At 46.3% G+C, this 15,924-nt stretch overlaps 1 protein-coding gene across 2 annotated transcripts; it reads left to right on the forward strand.

The window, feature by feature from the left end:
* The first annotated feature begins 4,875 nt into the window (after window positions 1-4,875).
* LOC115558616 (low choriolytic enzyme) lies at window positions 4,876-7,694 on the forward strand. Of its 2 annotated transcripts, none has more exons than XM_030376880.1 (10): window positions 4,876-5,045; window positions 5,140-5,170; window positions 5,260-5,325; window positions 5,545-5,697; window positions 5,948-6,065; window positions 6,207-6,385; window positions 6,680-6,761; window positions 6,936-7,060; window positions 7,393-7,430; window positions 7,615-7,694. In XM_030376880.1, the coding sequence occupies exons 1-9, from the start codon at window positions 4,977-4,979 to the stop codon at window positions 7,410-7,412; spliced, it is 843 nt and encodes a 280-aa protein (XP_030232740.1). In that variant the 5' UTR covers window positions 4,876-4,976; the 3' UTR covers window positions 7,413-7,430; window positions 7,615-7,694. The 2 variants fall into 2 exon arrangements, with proteins under 2 accessions (XP_030232740.1, XP_030232741.1); XM_030376881.1 differs by having other exon boundaries at window positions 7,619-7,694.
* The last annotated feature ends 8,230 nt before the right edge of the window (window positions 7,695-15,924 follow it).

The following is a 15,924-nucleotide window of genomic DNA, read 5'->3' on the forward strand; positions in this document are numbered from 1 at the left end:
GGCTATCCTTGAATAGGAAACCGGCAGCCTTAAAACGGACTAACCCTCCGATAGCCCCGGTCATGTCAATCTCCACAAGCTAGCACTCAGACCATAAAGTGTAGGCCTATAAACTATTACTCTGACGATATCACAGAACTATGTTTCCAAGCTGCTAATTAAACCATGGCGGGTCTGTAAACAGAAGTTCAACAAATATCCCTTTCTACTCACCCTGATGTTCGCCGACTAGCCAATTGCTGATGCAGAGGAAGTTAAACTCGAAGAAGTAGTTTCATAGTAAGATGTATCTGTGCAATATCCATCAACATCCTGCAGAAAGTAAACCTCCAACATCCATCTCATCTCATCTCATCTAATTTTCGTCCGCTTATCCAGGGTCGGGTCGCGGGGGGAGCAGCTCAAGCAGGGGGCCCCAGACTTCCCTTTCCCAGGCCACATTAACCAACTCTGACGGGGGGATCCCGAGGCGTTCCCAGGCCAGTGTTGAGATATAATCTCTCCACCTAGTCCTGGGTCTTCCCCGAGGCCTCCTCCCCACTGGACGTGCCTGAAACACCTCCCAAGGAAGGCGCCCAGTGGGCATCCTTACCAGATGCCCGAACCACCTCAGCTGACTCCTTTCTAAGTAAAGGAGCAGCGGCTCTAATCCGAGTTCCTCACGGATGGCTGAGCTTCTCACCCTATCCCTAAGGGAGACGCCAGCCACCCTTCTGAGAAAACTCATCTCGGCCGCTTGTACCCGCGATCTCGTCCTTTCGGTCATCACCCAACCCTCATGACCATAGGTGAGGATAGGAACGAAGATCGACCGGTAGATCGAGAGCTTTGCCTTGCGGCTCAGCTCTCTTTTCGTTACAACGGTGCGGTAAAGCGAACGCAATACCGCCCCCGCTGCTCCGATTCTCCGGCCAATCTCACGCTCCATAGTACCCTCACTCGCGAACAAGACCCCGAGGTACTTAAACTCCTTCACTTGGGCTAAGGACTCGTTTCCTACCCGGAGTAAGCAATCCATCGGTTTCCTGCTAAGAGTCATGGCCTCAGATTTAGCTGTGCTGATCCTCATCCCAGCCGCTTCACACTCGGCCGCCAGCCGATCCAGTGAGTGCTGAAGGTCACAGGCCGATGATCCCATGAGGACCACATCATCTGCAAAAAGCAGTGACGAGATCCTCAGACCACCGAACTGCAACCCCTCCCCACCACGACTACGCCTCGATATCCTGTCCATGTATATCACAAACAGGATTGGTGACAAGGCGCAGCCCTGGCGGAGACCAGCACCCACTGAGAACGAAACTGACTGGCTGCCGAGGACACGAACACCGCTCTCACTTTGGAAGTACAGGGATTGGATGGCCCTGAGGATAGACCCCCTTACCCCATACTCCCGCAGCACCTCCCACAGTTTCTCCCGGGGGACCCGGTCATACGCCTTCTCCAGATCCACAAAACACATGTAGACCGGATGGGCATACTCCCAGGCCCCCTCCAGGATCCTTGCGAGAGTGAAGAGCTGGTCCGTAGTTCCACGTCCGGGGCGAAAGCCGCATTGTTCCTCTTCAATCTGAGGTTCGACGATCGGCCGAACCCTCCTTTCCAGCACCTTGGAGTAGACTTTACCAGGGAGGCTGAGAAGTGTGATACCCCGGTAATTGGCACACACTCTCTGGTCCCCCTTTTTGAACAGGGGAACCACCACCCCGGTTTGCCACTCCTTTGGCACTGTACCCGACTCCCACGCGATGTTGAATAGGCGTGTCAACCATGTCAGCCCCTCAACACCCAGAGCCTTTAGCATTTCTGGCTGGATCTCATCAATCCCTGGGGCTTTGCCACTGCGGAGATGTTTGACTACCTCAGTGACCTCCACCAGGGAAATTGACGACGAAACACCATCAACCTCGAGCTCTGCCTCCAACATAGAGGGCGTGTTATTCGGATTCAGGAGTTCCTCAAAGTGTTCCTTCCAACGTCCGACGACCTCCTCAGTTGAGGTCAACAGAGTCCCAACCTTACTGTACACAGCTTGGATGGTTCCCCGTTTCCCCCTCCTGAGGTGCCGGATAGTCTTCCAGAAACACTTTGGTGCCGACCGAAAGTCCTTCTCCATGGCCTCTCCGAACTTCTCCCACACCCGCTGCTTAGCCTCCGACACGGCAGCAGCTGCAGCCCTTCGGGCCTGTCGGTACCCTGCAACCGAGTCAGGAGTCCTCCAGGATATCATATCCCGGAAGGCCTCCTTCTTCAATCGGACGGCTTCCCTGACCACCGGTGTCCACCACGGTGTCCGAGGGTTACCGCCCCTTGAGGAGCCTAAGACCCTGAGGCCACAGCTAGCCGCCGCAGCTTCAGCAATGGAGGCTTTGAACACCGCCCACTCCGGCTCAATGCCCCCAACCTCCACAGGAATGCCAGAAAAACTCCGCCGGAGGTGTGAGTTGAAGATACCTAGGAGGGGGGCCTCCTCCAGACGTTCCCAGTTCACCCGCACTACTCGTTTGGGCTTACCAGGTCTATCCGGAAATTTCCCCCATTCCCTGATCCAACTCACAACCAGATGGGGGTCGGTTGACAGTTCCGCCCCTCTCTTTACCCGAGTGTCCAAAACATGCGGCCTCAGATCAGATGACACGATCACAAAATCGATCATTGATCTTCGGCCTAGGGTACTCTGGTACCAGGTACACTTATGAGCACCCTTATGTTCGAACATGGTGTTTGTTATGGATAATCCATGACTAGCACAGAAGTCCAATAACAAACGACCGCTCGGGTTTAGATCAGGGAGGCCGTTCCTCCCCACCACGCCTCTCCAGGTGTCTCCATCGTTGCCCACGTGGGCGTTGAAGTCACCCAGCAGAACTACGGAGTCCCCTACTGGAGCCCCATACAGGACTCCATTCAGGGTCCCCAAGAAGGCCGAGTACTCTGAGCTGCTGTTTGGTGCATACGCACAAACAACAGTCAGAGTTTTCCCCCCTACAACCCTTAGGCGCAGGGAGGCGACCCTCTCGTCTACCGGGGTAAACTCCAACACCGCGGCGCTCAGCCGGGGATTTATGAGTATCCCCACACCCGCCCGGCGCCTCACGCCCTTGGCAACTCCGGACAACATCCACCTAAAGTAAATGTGACACTCGTGAATCCGCCTCGCATCTATGCTCATCCGCGGGTGTATCTCCCAAAGTGCATCTAACATGTCTTTCAGGTCCTGTCCACCCTGAGCCGATTTTTTTGTGGAACCATGTCTTTAATAACCATGTTATTAGGCAGATAATAAACCATGTTCTTTAATAGATCCATGGTCCCAGGGTAGTTTCAAATAAAACCGGACTTATGCGGTTTCGTGCTACGACGCGGGATTCATGTGGACGCCTCGTACGCCTCGTGCCCACTACCTCCGTCCGACTGATCCCCATTGACTTTGAATGGGGACAGACGCGCAATGCATTGTGGATCCGTGCGCTGAAGGCTCCGTCAAAAAGTTGAAAAATTGTCAACTTTTTCGGCAGCGACGGATCCGTCAACCAATCAGATCACGTATGCAAATTTAAGCACTGTGACACTACTCGGGCTCTGACGACCCTGGAAACCTCCCCCATCCGTCAGCCCTGAGTCCTTTGACTGACGGTGCAGTGGGCACGAAGCGTAGTGTTGCGTTGAAAGTTACAGGGTTTCTTCTGTATTATTTTTGTAGCTTTAAATAAAATTGACTCTTGGTCAATTTAATTACTAACTGTACATTAAAAAGTATTTCTACTCAACCTAAAAGGTTAAACAACTATCTCCTCCAGCGCCTTGAATATGTAGGTAGCCTACTACAGCGTTTGTACAGCTCGTTGCGTTTCCACAATGAGTCCGTCTTTACGGAGATATTCCTGAAACGCATCAAAGGAAAACGGGGGGGAAAGATCGTTTTCGCCTTGTTACTTGTTTGCTATTTATGGGGCGCTCCAGTGTCTCCGCTCGGACGTCCCTTAGAGAGAGCATGGCCACTTCCAAAACCTCTCTCTCTCCGAAACGCCCTATGCATGGTTATGCAACCTAATCCCACCATTAGATGGTCAAGGTTGACCGGGACCTCACGGCAGCAGACGATTCAATGGCAGTGTCCATGCTCCGGCAGCACCCACACGCACAACAGTCACACCCACACGATCCGAAGGTGGAGCTGGAGCCTGTAAATGATTTTTTTTTAGTGTAATTTTTTTTAGAACGTTATCGATGTTGATTATTTCAGTTCAGTTCATCTTTAAAATGGCTTTTGGGACACGGCTGCACTGCGCGTGAACCCGTAACAGCGCGGGGCAGGCCTGAGATTTTGCTTGGAGCAAAGAAACGGGATTCACCCTAAGTAAATGGTTGAAATAAATAAACTGCAATAGTTTATATCGACACAGTTTGCATTCTTACAATAAATGTTTAGGATTCGTCCAAATTGACTATAGAAGGACATCATAATTGTATCCATGATGTGGCTCACAATCAGATGTCCTAACCAGCTGTTTCAGCAGAGTGTGGGCAAATTACTTGTAAACATGTTGCTGCATTTTAGCCGACATTGGGGAACTTGGCGGGGTGTTGCATCTGCACTTCTTTGTTTGAAGTGTTGGCATGTCGATGTGAGGAAAGCCTCTTCTGCTTGGACATGAGCATGCACTTTATAACGATTATTATTTCTGTTGTTTCATTTTGGTGTCCTTTTCTACTCTCACTACAGAAACGCCTCACATGTCTACCAGACTGACTTGATTCATAATGCATCACCTCTTTCTTCATGAAGCCAGAGTGAGGGTGTCCTTTCATTTCTCCATTTGGCTTTGTTGTCACAATACAAAAACCACAACCTTACCGTCATGTGTTTCTCAGGCATTGTGCCTTATTAGGAGATCAATGCGTGGGCGATCCTATAAATTTCTCCATCCCTGGTGGAGCGTTCAGAGACCATCTCAGCTCACTCCAGCAGCACCATGCACCTCCGTCTCCAGATCGCTCTGCTCGTTGGGACCTTCTGCTCCGTCCAGAGCTTTGTCATAAAGGTGAGCTTCAATGGCGTGAACTGCAATGATTAAGTGTACTATAAGGATACTAGGACTCTACTCTGTGTTTACTCTGCTTTGGGACTTCTTGCAGACTTCAAATAAAAGCAGTGCTGACAATGCAGGTATGTTTGGTGTTTGTTTGAATAGCAATGCGGAACATTACTGCAGTTCCGTGAAGGTTGTTGCATGTAAAACATTTCTTCTTTCTCAGGCGACTTGGTGAAGGATGAAGACTTCTCTGTCTCCTCGCTGCTCGAGAGGGCCAACATTAACGTTGGTATGATAAGGAAGCACTTCATGAGTAGCAGTTTTAGGATTTACTTGACTTATGTGAAAACACATTTAAAGACTCAGGATACCTGTCCTTGAATGTGTTTTTGTCAGGAGCATGTGTTGTGATGAACTTTGACAGGTTGTCTGTTCATTATACTTTAGGGCTTTAATATTTCACAATACAATAGAATGACCTCTCTGTCCTCCACCTCTCTACTGGCAGGGAAGGGCCGGAGCGACCCCCTGGTGATGTTCGGGGACATCGCGGTGGACCCTGAGCTGAAGAACGCGGACCCGTGCACGGCGAGGGGCTGCCTGTGGCCCCGGGCCACCGACGGGAAGGTCTACGTCCCGTTCCGCATCAGTAATCAGTACTGTGAGTCTCCCTGCTGATCCGTCCCTCTGCATCATGGGAAGTTATAGTCAGTGTATTACATGATTTCATATTTTAACGTTTTATTTAGTTATGCTGAAGTTTCCTTTTCCAAATCAAGGCACGGTTGATTGATTTATTCCAAACTGAATTGCAGCGATCGACAAGTGATTTTTTCTGGGTTAGGGTTAAGACAAACTGGACTTTCTGCATTATCTGAACTGTCACTTATCGTGAAATGTTTCCCATCAAGCGGCGAGAGAACGGAACACCATCATGCAAGCGCTTGCGTCGTTCGCCAGTTCCACCTGCATCCGCTTCATCCCCTTAGACCGCCAGAGAGACTTTGTGAACATCCAGTCCCGCTCAGGGTATGGACACAGCTTCATGCATGGATGATGGGATTCAAAGAGTTGATTGTGACACCAGTGATGGCATCAGGTTGTCTGTCCATCTGTCCTGACCTCTATGGTCGTAATGGACGGAGTACAGAACCTCTTCCTTCCTCACAGGTGCTTTTCCTTCGTGGGGCGCCGGGGGCGGGCCCAGGTGGTGTCACTCAGCCGCCAGGGGTGTGTCTTCAATTCCGTCATCCAGCACGAGCTGCTGCACGCCCTGGGCTTCAACCACGAGCAGCAGCGCTCCGACCGCGACAGCAACGTCCGCATCCTTCTGGAGAACGTAGAGCCGGGTGGGAGAAGCGGACGCACACTTCACATTATTGGTTTACAGTTCTATTAGTTTTTTATGTATTATAATTATTTATATTATAAATATTATTATTCAATGTTTGACAGCTCTGAGTAGCAGTAATACAATCGAAATAATAATTAATAACAAGTACAGTGTTTATACGAGGTAGGATTTGGATCTGTTCAAGGTGCAACGCAAGGTGCAACGATGCACCTGTTGAACAGTGAAATCAGTTAAATGAAAGGATTTACATGCATAAATAAACTAAACTTGGCTCATCCTCCTTCTCCAGGACAAGAGTCCAACTTCCGGAAGATCCAGACCATTAATCTGGGGACCCCCTACGACTATAACTCTGTGATGCACTATGGGAGGTGAGCCATTCATTTAATCTACATGATGTTGTTCAAGATGAGACAGATCTCCATGTTAGTGGTGTATGTAGGAGGAATGGAATGCATCAATTATAATCCACACCATGGCGGTTCATCAGCATTAGTAACAGATATCAGATCAGTGGTGTTTCTCACTGTTAGTTTGTGTGGCAGGTTTGCTTTCTCCAGGAACAGGCAGCCCACCATCCTGCCCATCCCAGACAACAACGCTGTCATCGGGAGGGCCACGCAGATGAGCACCCAGGACATCAGCAGGATCAACCTCCTCTACCGCTGCAGTGAGTGCCGCTAGATCTACCTGTTTGTCTCTCTCTCTGTCTCTCTTGCTATCTATCTATCTATCTATCTATCTCTCTCTCTCTCTCTCTCTCTCTCTCTCTCTCTCTCTCTCTCTCTCTCTCTCTCTCTCTCGCTCTCTCTCTCTCTCTCTCTCTCTCTCTCTCTCTCTCTCTCTCTCTCTCTATCTATCTATCTATCCTTTTCATTAATGTATATTAAATATTATATATATACGTATATAAATATATAAAAATGTATCATCTGAAACATAATAGTTTTGTCAATATCTGTCCCTCTTTAACAACATACATTATATTCTTTATCTCTTCAGACAGCACAATCTACAAATAGATTTGAACACACCATATGGTAAGTGTGTGTGTGTGTGTGTGTGTGTGTGTGTGTGTGTGTGTGTGTGTGTGTGTGTGTGTCTGTGCTTGAGTGCGTGTGCATGTGTGTTTGTGTTTGTGTGTGGGTGCACATGCGTGCGTGTGTGTGTCTGTGTATATGTGTGTGTTTGATTTATGTAATGCTCTTCTTTTCTTTTCAACAGGTAGACATGGCAGAAAAACTATCATTGTCATCAAAAATCAACATTGTAATCCACCATTATTAAACATATATCAAACAAAATGACTTGTGTTATTGAAGATCTGAGGATATCTCATGTTAAGATGACTTGAGAATCTATTTTGCATTCGATCAGCTGACTGAAATTGCAGTGTTCCTTAATCCCTCAATCAACGGTCACCTCAATAATCCAGCGTGACCTTCATGTATATCATGCTGAGCACCGACCCAGCGGTGAAACCACCCAGCTGATCAAATAGAGCAGGCAGGAAACTGGCTCAGAGCAGGTCAGACCGGCAGGCCGAAGACCTGACTCAGCGCTGCGTCCTGGGAACGACCACGTGGGCGCGGCCCGTCCCGTTTCAGACTAATGCTCCCAGGAGGACCCTGATTGGCATTCCTGTATAAACACACAGGACCTTAGGTCATGTGACCAGGCGTACGCTCGCTTCTGAGAATTAAATTCAATACAATTCGATTTTATTTGTATAACCAACAGTATATTATGTATGTTAGTATATTAATAACGTTTGCAGTCTCAAAGGGCTTCGCAGGCCATATGTTTATGACCCCCCCCTGCCCCGAGCCCCAAGATGTCAGGACAGACAACTTGTTGGACCGTAGAGTGGTCCAACAAGTATTGAATATAACCGAGCAAAATTAAAAGTCAAGAACACATTAATGGAAGATATATAAATAGGACAAATATTTATGAAGGAAAGATGTTGATGAAGATGTTCCACTGAATGCAATACTGTGCCTCGGCCTCCAGGAGAGCTGCCATGGGCGAATGTCATGTTCAGCATGCTATAATCTGGATTCGAACTCTTAACCTAAGGATCACCTGTACAAGGCATTATCCCATTGAGCCACTGATAAACCTAAACTTAAGCCTCATTCACATGGTCAAAATTACTATTGATAAGCATACTACATCCAGAAACATCCAAGCACACAATTCTCAAGTGAATCGGGAATCGAACTCTCAACCTAAGGAACACCTGTACAAGTAATTATCCCAATGAACCACTGATAAACCTGAACTTCAGCCTCATTCACATGGTCAAAATGTCTTTTGATAAGCATACATCCAGAAATCACCAGGCACACATTTCTCAAGTGAATAAGGGGCTTTCTTAGAAGCACCTGAAAAATCTTGGAAATTTTGGGGAAATTAAACATTTGTAGTCAAGAACACTAACGGAAGAAATATAAATATGACAGTTAATTATGAAGGAAAAATGGTTAACGAAGAAGTTCCCCTAATGCCCTTCTGTGTCTTGGCAGTCAGATTTTTGGAATGAGTCAGAATGTTGATTGCCTGATGAATTTCAGGTGCTGTTCAATGCTATGTTTCTTAAATTAGTGGGAAAGACAGATTGTCATGTTCAGCTTGTTCATAATACTCTAATCAGGATTCAAATTCTCAACCTAAGGATCACCAATACAAGGCATTATCCCGTTGAGCCACTGACATTCCTGAACTGCATGAAGCCTCGCTCATACAGATGGTGAAAATGTCTTTTGATAAGCACACAACATTAAGGAAACTCCAAGCAAACATTTCACAAGAGAATTAAGGGCTTTCTTAAAAGAGCACAGATCTGAAGATTTGCACTGTTAATGGTATCCACCTAATGATAGCCGTATGGTAGTTATACAATAACAAAATGGTCATATAGGCAAAATGGTTTGAGACTGTGGAAGTTTGGCTCTTCTATGAAATTGTGGGAAAATTAAACATTTATAGAGCAGAAGACCGGGGTTTAAAAGATGCATCCGATTTTAGAGATTAACCTGATGAATGAACTTTGAGTCCAGGTCAATCTGGTAAGGAGAAATAAGGCTAGTTCATGTATATATATTTTTTTAAATAGCGCCACCTTTGGGTGCAGTACCACAATTTGGGTTCATGGGTAGTGGGGGGGATTGGTGTCCACCTAATAATAGTCGTATGTTTTTTAATACAATAACAAAATGATCATATAAGAAAAATGTGCTAACTGCTCCAACTTTATTGGCAAATATTTCTCAAATGGAACTAAATAAAACAAATTCTGTTCGATGATTTTTAAGAGGCTTTGTCTAAAGATTTTTTGTGGCGATTTTGGTGAATTTTTGATTATTTTTGTAGACTGAATATTTTTATCATGATGACATTTAATATGAAATTGTGGGAAAAGTAAACATTTTTAGGGCATAGGGTTTTATAAATGCATCTTATTCTAGAGATTAATATTCTGAAAGAATTTTGAGTCCAGAGCCCTGTTTCAGGTAGCTGGTTTTGAGGCAACCCCGAGTTTGTTCGCTCTGAGTTAGTGGAAACTCTGGGTTTTCCGTTTCAGGTAGCAGGTTCAGCGCAACCGAGAGTTAGTTAGTTGCTGCGGCAACATACGCCGTGGGTCTAACCTGCTCGGGAGGTGGTTAGACCTACTCTGAGTTTGTTGTCTATAAGGCTGAAGGCAGCTCTCCGACAGAAGGAAGTGTTAGAAATGGCATGTCCTTTTCTACGAGAGCCTGTGGACGTAGAGGCTGCGATCCTCAGAAGGAATCTCCGTGAGGAACGATTATTAAAGGCCCACTATGCAACTTTTTTAGCCAAAATTACATTAAGTATGCAGGTTGAGAGTTATGCTGATGGTTCTGCATCCATTTCTGGGTCGATTGGTGGGTGTGTCATTTACCCATGTCGCCTCTCCAGTGAAAAAGCGCATATGCAACTTGATCTGTTCGGACCGACACAATCCGGATGTGACGCAGCAGAAGTATCCTCGAAAATGTAGTCAGATTGTAGTTTCGAAAATGCTTTACGGCACAGACACACACCCAAACATGGCACCGGCTAGATATAAACAGCCAGTTGCGAGGCAATTGTTGCATTCATCATGGATCAATCGACTAATGGTACGGCCACACCAACCGCGTTACTCGCGTTGGATAACGCGAGTAACGCGCCTAACCTGACGCTTGATCATTGTGTGTCACAAAAATGGTTCAACGCGCCTGTGGCTGCGCTAGAGTCCGAGGTAGGAAACCCAAACGCCGCCGTGTTTGGGTGCATGATAGAGTTTAGATCGGGTTAGATTAAATAATCTCGGATATAAATAACGATCTCATCTCATCTCATCGTCATCCGTTTATCCGGGGTCGGGTCGCGGGGGGAGCAGCTCAAGCAGGGGGCTCCATACTTCCCTTTCCCGGGCCACATTGACCAGCTCTGACGGGGGGATCCCGGGGCGTTCCCAGGCCAGTGTTGAGATATAATCTCTCCACCTAGTCCTGGGTCTTCCCCGAGGTCTCCTCCCCAATGGACGTGCCTGAAACACCTCCAAAGGGAGGCGCCCAGTGGGCATCCTTGCCAGATGCCCGAACCACCTCAGCTGACTCCTTTCTAAGTAAAAGAGCAGCGGCTCTAATCCGAGTTCCTCACGGATGACTGAGCTTCTCACCCTATCCCGCGACGCCAGCCACCCTTCTGAGAAAACTCATCTCGGCCGCTTTTACCCGCGATCTCGTCCTTTCGGTCATCACCCAACCCTCATGACCATAGGTGAGGATAGGAACGAAGATCGACCGGTAGATCGAGAGCTTTGCCTTGCGGCTCAGCTCTCTTTTCGTAACAACGGTGCGGTAAAGCGAACGCAATACCGCCCCCGCTGCTCTGATTCTCCGGCCAATCTCACGCTCCATAGTACCCTCACTCGCGAACAAGACCCCGAGGTACTTCAACTCCTTCACTTGGGCTAAGGACTCATAAATAACGATAATCGGGTTAAATAACTTCACATGGTGTGTCTGGTGTGTTTCCAGCATTCGTAGTGTTGATCAGGAGAGAAATAGTCCGCCAAGACGTTGAGGTTGCTTAGCAACCAGAGACTCTGTCCATGCAAGTGAACGGAGCGTTCACTCTTCGTCATAACTATCAAACCGAACATCCTTCACATTCACCGAGCGAACATTATGAAAGTAAAATGCACATTCCTCGCTAAAAATGTTTCCATAAACGCATTTAATGGCGTAACTATGTTACTATTTCCACCCAGAATAAAGAAAGATGTCGGCCGTATGCTTCTGTGCAAGGGTCACTACCTATGGTCACTACAGTAACGAATTGCTTTACGGCACAGACCCCCAAACACGGAACCGGCTCGATATAAACACAAGTAACTAAGGGATTATTATATTCATCATAGATCAGCCGACTAAAAAGAGACAGAGAAACCCAATGTCGGAGGAACAGAAGAAGAGAAAAGGGAGACTGACCGACAGAGAGGCCAGACACACACACACAGGAATAGCGTGAACTGAAAGAAAAAGAAGACTGCAAATCAGACGCCGACTCGGCCGTGTTGCTTTTGAAATTGAAAGTACCTTTGGGTGAACTTTGTCTTCGTGGTATTCTTGATTCTGATAGTCTCTGTACAAATGTGTTTGCTCAACCATTTAGTTGTGAGCCCTGTAAAAATTGTTTTCTCGACCGTTTTGTTGTGAGCCCTGTATGTTTCTAGCTTGCTTGCAACCATATAAAGACCTTTGTTTCCATGGGTGTTTTGCTGTTCGTCTGTCCCCCAGATACAGACTGAATCCCCGAATCCAGGTTCTTGTTTATTTCGATTATTATGTTGGCCAAACCTCTTACACTGATTGTTCTGTTCAACCTAAGATAAAACAATTATAACCTAGGGTATAAATTCTCCCGGTGAACTATAAAAAAGGATGGATTTATGTTTATTGCAATGCAAATACACCCTTTTAAAAATGTATAACCTTGCCTACACTTTATGAACATCTACTTGGGACATGGCTCCACGCATTCGCCGGCTTCTTTGAAAACAAATGCACATGGCTCGCGTAGAAGTGCATGGGGAAGGGACGTCAACGAGTTGTTACGACAGTGTTGTGAAATATCTACTACGAAGCTGTAGGGGGCGCTGTGTAGAGTAATGTGCGTGCCAAAACCAAGAAAACAGCGAAGATATTCCCGAAGTTGCATAGTGGGCCTTTAAGACCCCGGTTGGACTTTATTTTCCTGATAATTTTCTTCACGAGCGCTATCGTTTTTCAGCGCAATCTATAATTTATTTAGACCACCTTCTCAGCCCCCATGTTAACTGTCAAACGCATCGTTTGACAGTTATTTATTTATTTTTTTTATCGCAATTAACGCGAATGATCCGCCCCGTGCATCCCACCCGCTCTGTACTACAGACAGGGGCGGACTGGCCATCGGGAGGTTCGGGAGATTTCCCTAACGGCCGGACGATTTCAGTCCGAGCCGGCCAGCCGTATTCTTTTAGTTTTTTTTTTTTAGTTTTTTTTATTATAAATTTATATATATTTTTTTGTTGTAAAAGATGTAAAAAAAAATGAAAAAGTTAAGTAAGCCGTGATTTGGGGTGGCCTGCTGCCGGATATTGTTACTTACAGCGCGAAACGGAGCTCGTCAGGCAACGGTGAAACGGGGCCGATGTATTACTGTCAATTTAGAGGGGGGAGCCCCCCCACAGTGTATTGGGGCAAAGCGAGCGGCCAAAGCAGCAGAGCAGCCGAACGGCCCCTCCCAACTTGGACTGCTCCGCGGTCTGTCATTTCTGATTGGCTCAGCCTGACACACGGCCGGGTCACTTACCCGGTACTTCTCGTTGATCTCACTGAAGTTACACAGAAATACGAAAATGTCAAAAAGGAAAAAAGGTGGTGAAGAGGCAAAAGAATTGGGTGGCGCTCAGAAGTTGAGGTTGAAAAGGAAAAAAATGTTAGAGCAAGACGCAGCCAAATGTGCTAAATTAACCGACCTTTTCCGTGGAAAAGCCAAGGTTGACGGCGACGCCCCTGTCAGCGAGACCAATGGTTCGGCGGGAACAGGACACAGCAGTATAGCTATGACAGGTGCACTAGCGAGCATGTTTGGCAATATAAAAATTACTTGAACTAATTATGGAAGTACCAGAGACGTCGGAGAACAATTCATAATATTGTAATGCCCACGGAAGAGGCAGTGAAGGAAGTATTGATTAGAGAGCGATTTATTAGATACCACCGCTAATAAACCATTGGAACACTTCAACACCAGTAACCACAGCAACGCACAACAAACCCCGGCCCGCCCCCATCTCCCAAACCCTGTGTATGTGTATGACAATTTTTTTCCACTAAAATAATTGTATCTTACACTATTTAGATCATTTTCAGCCTTGATTTACCTTTCTAGGCACATGCAATTTCTAATATTTTGTACATGGACAAGATTGCTTATAAAATATTTCCCAGTGATCTTCACAATATTCTAAACACATGCACATCCCAACATTGACATGCCGTTGCAATTATGCACATATCCACGGATAAGGACTAGTTTTTATTATTTTACACCGTGGCAAAATTCTACGCGCGCTATTCCCGCGGTCTCATAAAAGGCCTCTCCATCCAAAAGTCCCGGGCCAAATTTTTGGGCCAGTCCATCCCTGACTACAGTCACTTCAACGTTGTGGCTTTCCCATGATCAGAGTAGCTGACTAACCACGGATCTATAACTGCTGCAAGTCAAGAAACTCTCAACAAAATAACTTGTCCCACCACAGCCCGTGTTCTAATAAAGACAAACTACTTATTATGAGGATTTTTTTATTTCCTGAGAGCAAAAAAAAAAAAAAAGTCATTTATATTGGGTATGTTTTTAGAGCAGGGAACAGTAGCCTATCCCAGTTTGCACCTCACCCACCTATAACATATGTTCCAAAATTTGGATCTCCAAAGCATCCTTTTGCATCTTTTGAATTGTTACAATTGCATGGAGGTTGGTGAGGGCATCTGGTTCATCAGTAACTGGAAGAAGATGATTAGACAGTGCAATTATTACTTGAGCCAGAATATTGCCCCATCTAATTTGCAACGCGCTGGGTTGCGTGTACATATTTAATTATTTTGAATAACCAACCTCTTATACTGTAAAGGCACTTCTATCCTGGGGGGTGGGGGGGATCAGAGGAGCTCCCCCCAGGGATGCCCTCAGCCACAGGACGCATACTCTGTTGGCTGAGGGCCATCTCCTCAGCCTCTGTGAGGGCTGCAGGTGGTGGACCCCCTCCAGTCTGCCGGGCCTCTGCATTTTTTTGATTTGCTAACATGGAGGAAAATGTTACCCTAATATTCAGTAAGCGCTATTTTGAAGACACATATATATTTATAATGCATTTTGCCTAGGTGTAGCCTTCTAATATATCTAACTCCTATTAAATATTGGCAGTGTTGGGGTGGCTGGGAAATGTACTACTTACATTTACTGCTTAAATATAGTATACAAATATATAATACATGTTGAACATAGCTGTTAAATTAGGTAGAGCAGGCAAAACAGCACAATTGATTTGATTTCAATTAAACATTAGTTTACCTGTTTAAACTATATTTTTGTACTTCATTTGCTGCCAAGTCCTCGTGGGGCAACTCGGGGTTGCGTAAATTGACACACACACACACACACACACACACACACACACACACACACACACACACACACACACACACACACACACACACACACACACACACACGTTCATTAGAATTTCCAATTCCGTGGGGGAAAAGTAAGTGGATCTACGCTTTTGGTCCATGTTTGATCATGTTATCAGAGATCCATTGATGATGGCTCTTCATAGTCAACAGGCACGCCCTCAACCCAGAGTGAACATACTCAGAGTTGATTAACCCAACGCTGATCACCTGTTCTGAAACCGAAAACCCAGAGTTGCTTTTCAACCCTGAACTCTGAGTCAACCAACTCAGAGCGCAGGATTAAACTCAGAGTATGTTAAACCAGCTACCTGAAACAGGCCTCAGAGGCCTGTCTGGTGAGGAGAAATAAGCCTAATTCATGATTTCTTACAATAGCGCCACCTTTGGGTGCAGTACCACAATTTGGGTTTATGGGTAGTGGGGGTTATTGGTAACCATACCTGAAATTTTCAAGAGTTTCGACTTACAGTAGAGGCTGCAGTATGACTTTTACAGAATTTGAGGGGAAAAAAACACGTTACAGAAACAATAGGGGACCAAGCGGCTTCGATGCTCGGACCCCTAAATGGTTTCTATAGTGATGGGGGGCTGGCCGGTGAAGTCAGTCAGTCACTATTTCAGTCAGAGTCAGACCTATTACCTGTTGACCATGGGTCTTCTGGTTTCTGGTTGCTGTGTCTCAGGTGTGATGTAACCACCTTGTATTGATATATTCTGCTGTTACATTATTCCCATGCTGGCCTAGTCAGAGTACATTGAGAGCCGTGTGTAGGGTTAG

This window comes from Gadus morhua, chromosome 14, assembly GCF_902167405.1.
Source record: "Gadus morhua chromosome 14, gadMor3.0, whole genome shotgun sequence".
NCBI lineage: Eukaryota > Metazoa > Chordata > Actinopteri > Gadiformes > Gadidae > Gadus > Gadus morhua.

What these genes read in the sequence shown, in the direction of transcription:
- LOC115558616 (XM_030376880.1), top strand. Translation starts at nt 4,977, where the DNA reads ATGCACCTCCGTCTCCAGATCGCTCTGCTCGTTGGGACCTTCTGCTCC. An exon ending in GAGGGCCAACATTAACGTTG is followed by an intron (nt 5,326 to 5,544) that starts GTATGATAAGGA and finishes CTCTACTGGCAG; the next exon opens with GGAAGGGCCGGAGCGACCCC. An exon ending in AACATCCAGTCCCGCTCAGG is followed by an intron (nt 6,066 to 6,206) that starts GTATGGACACAG and finishes CCTTCCTCACAG; the next exon opens with GTGCTTTTCCTTCGTGGGGC.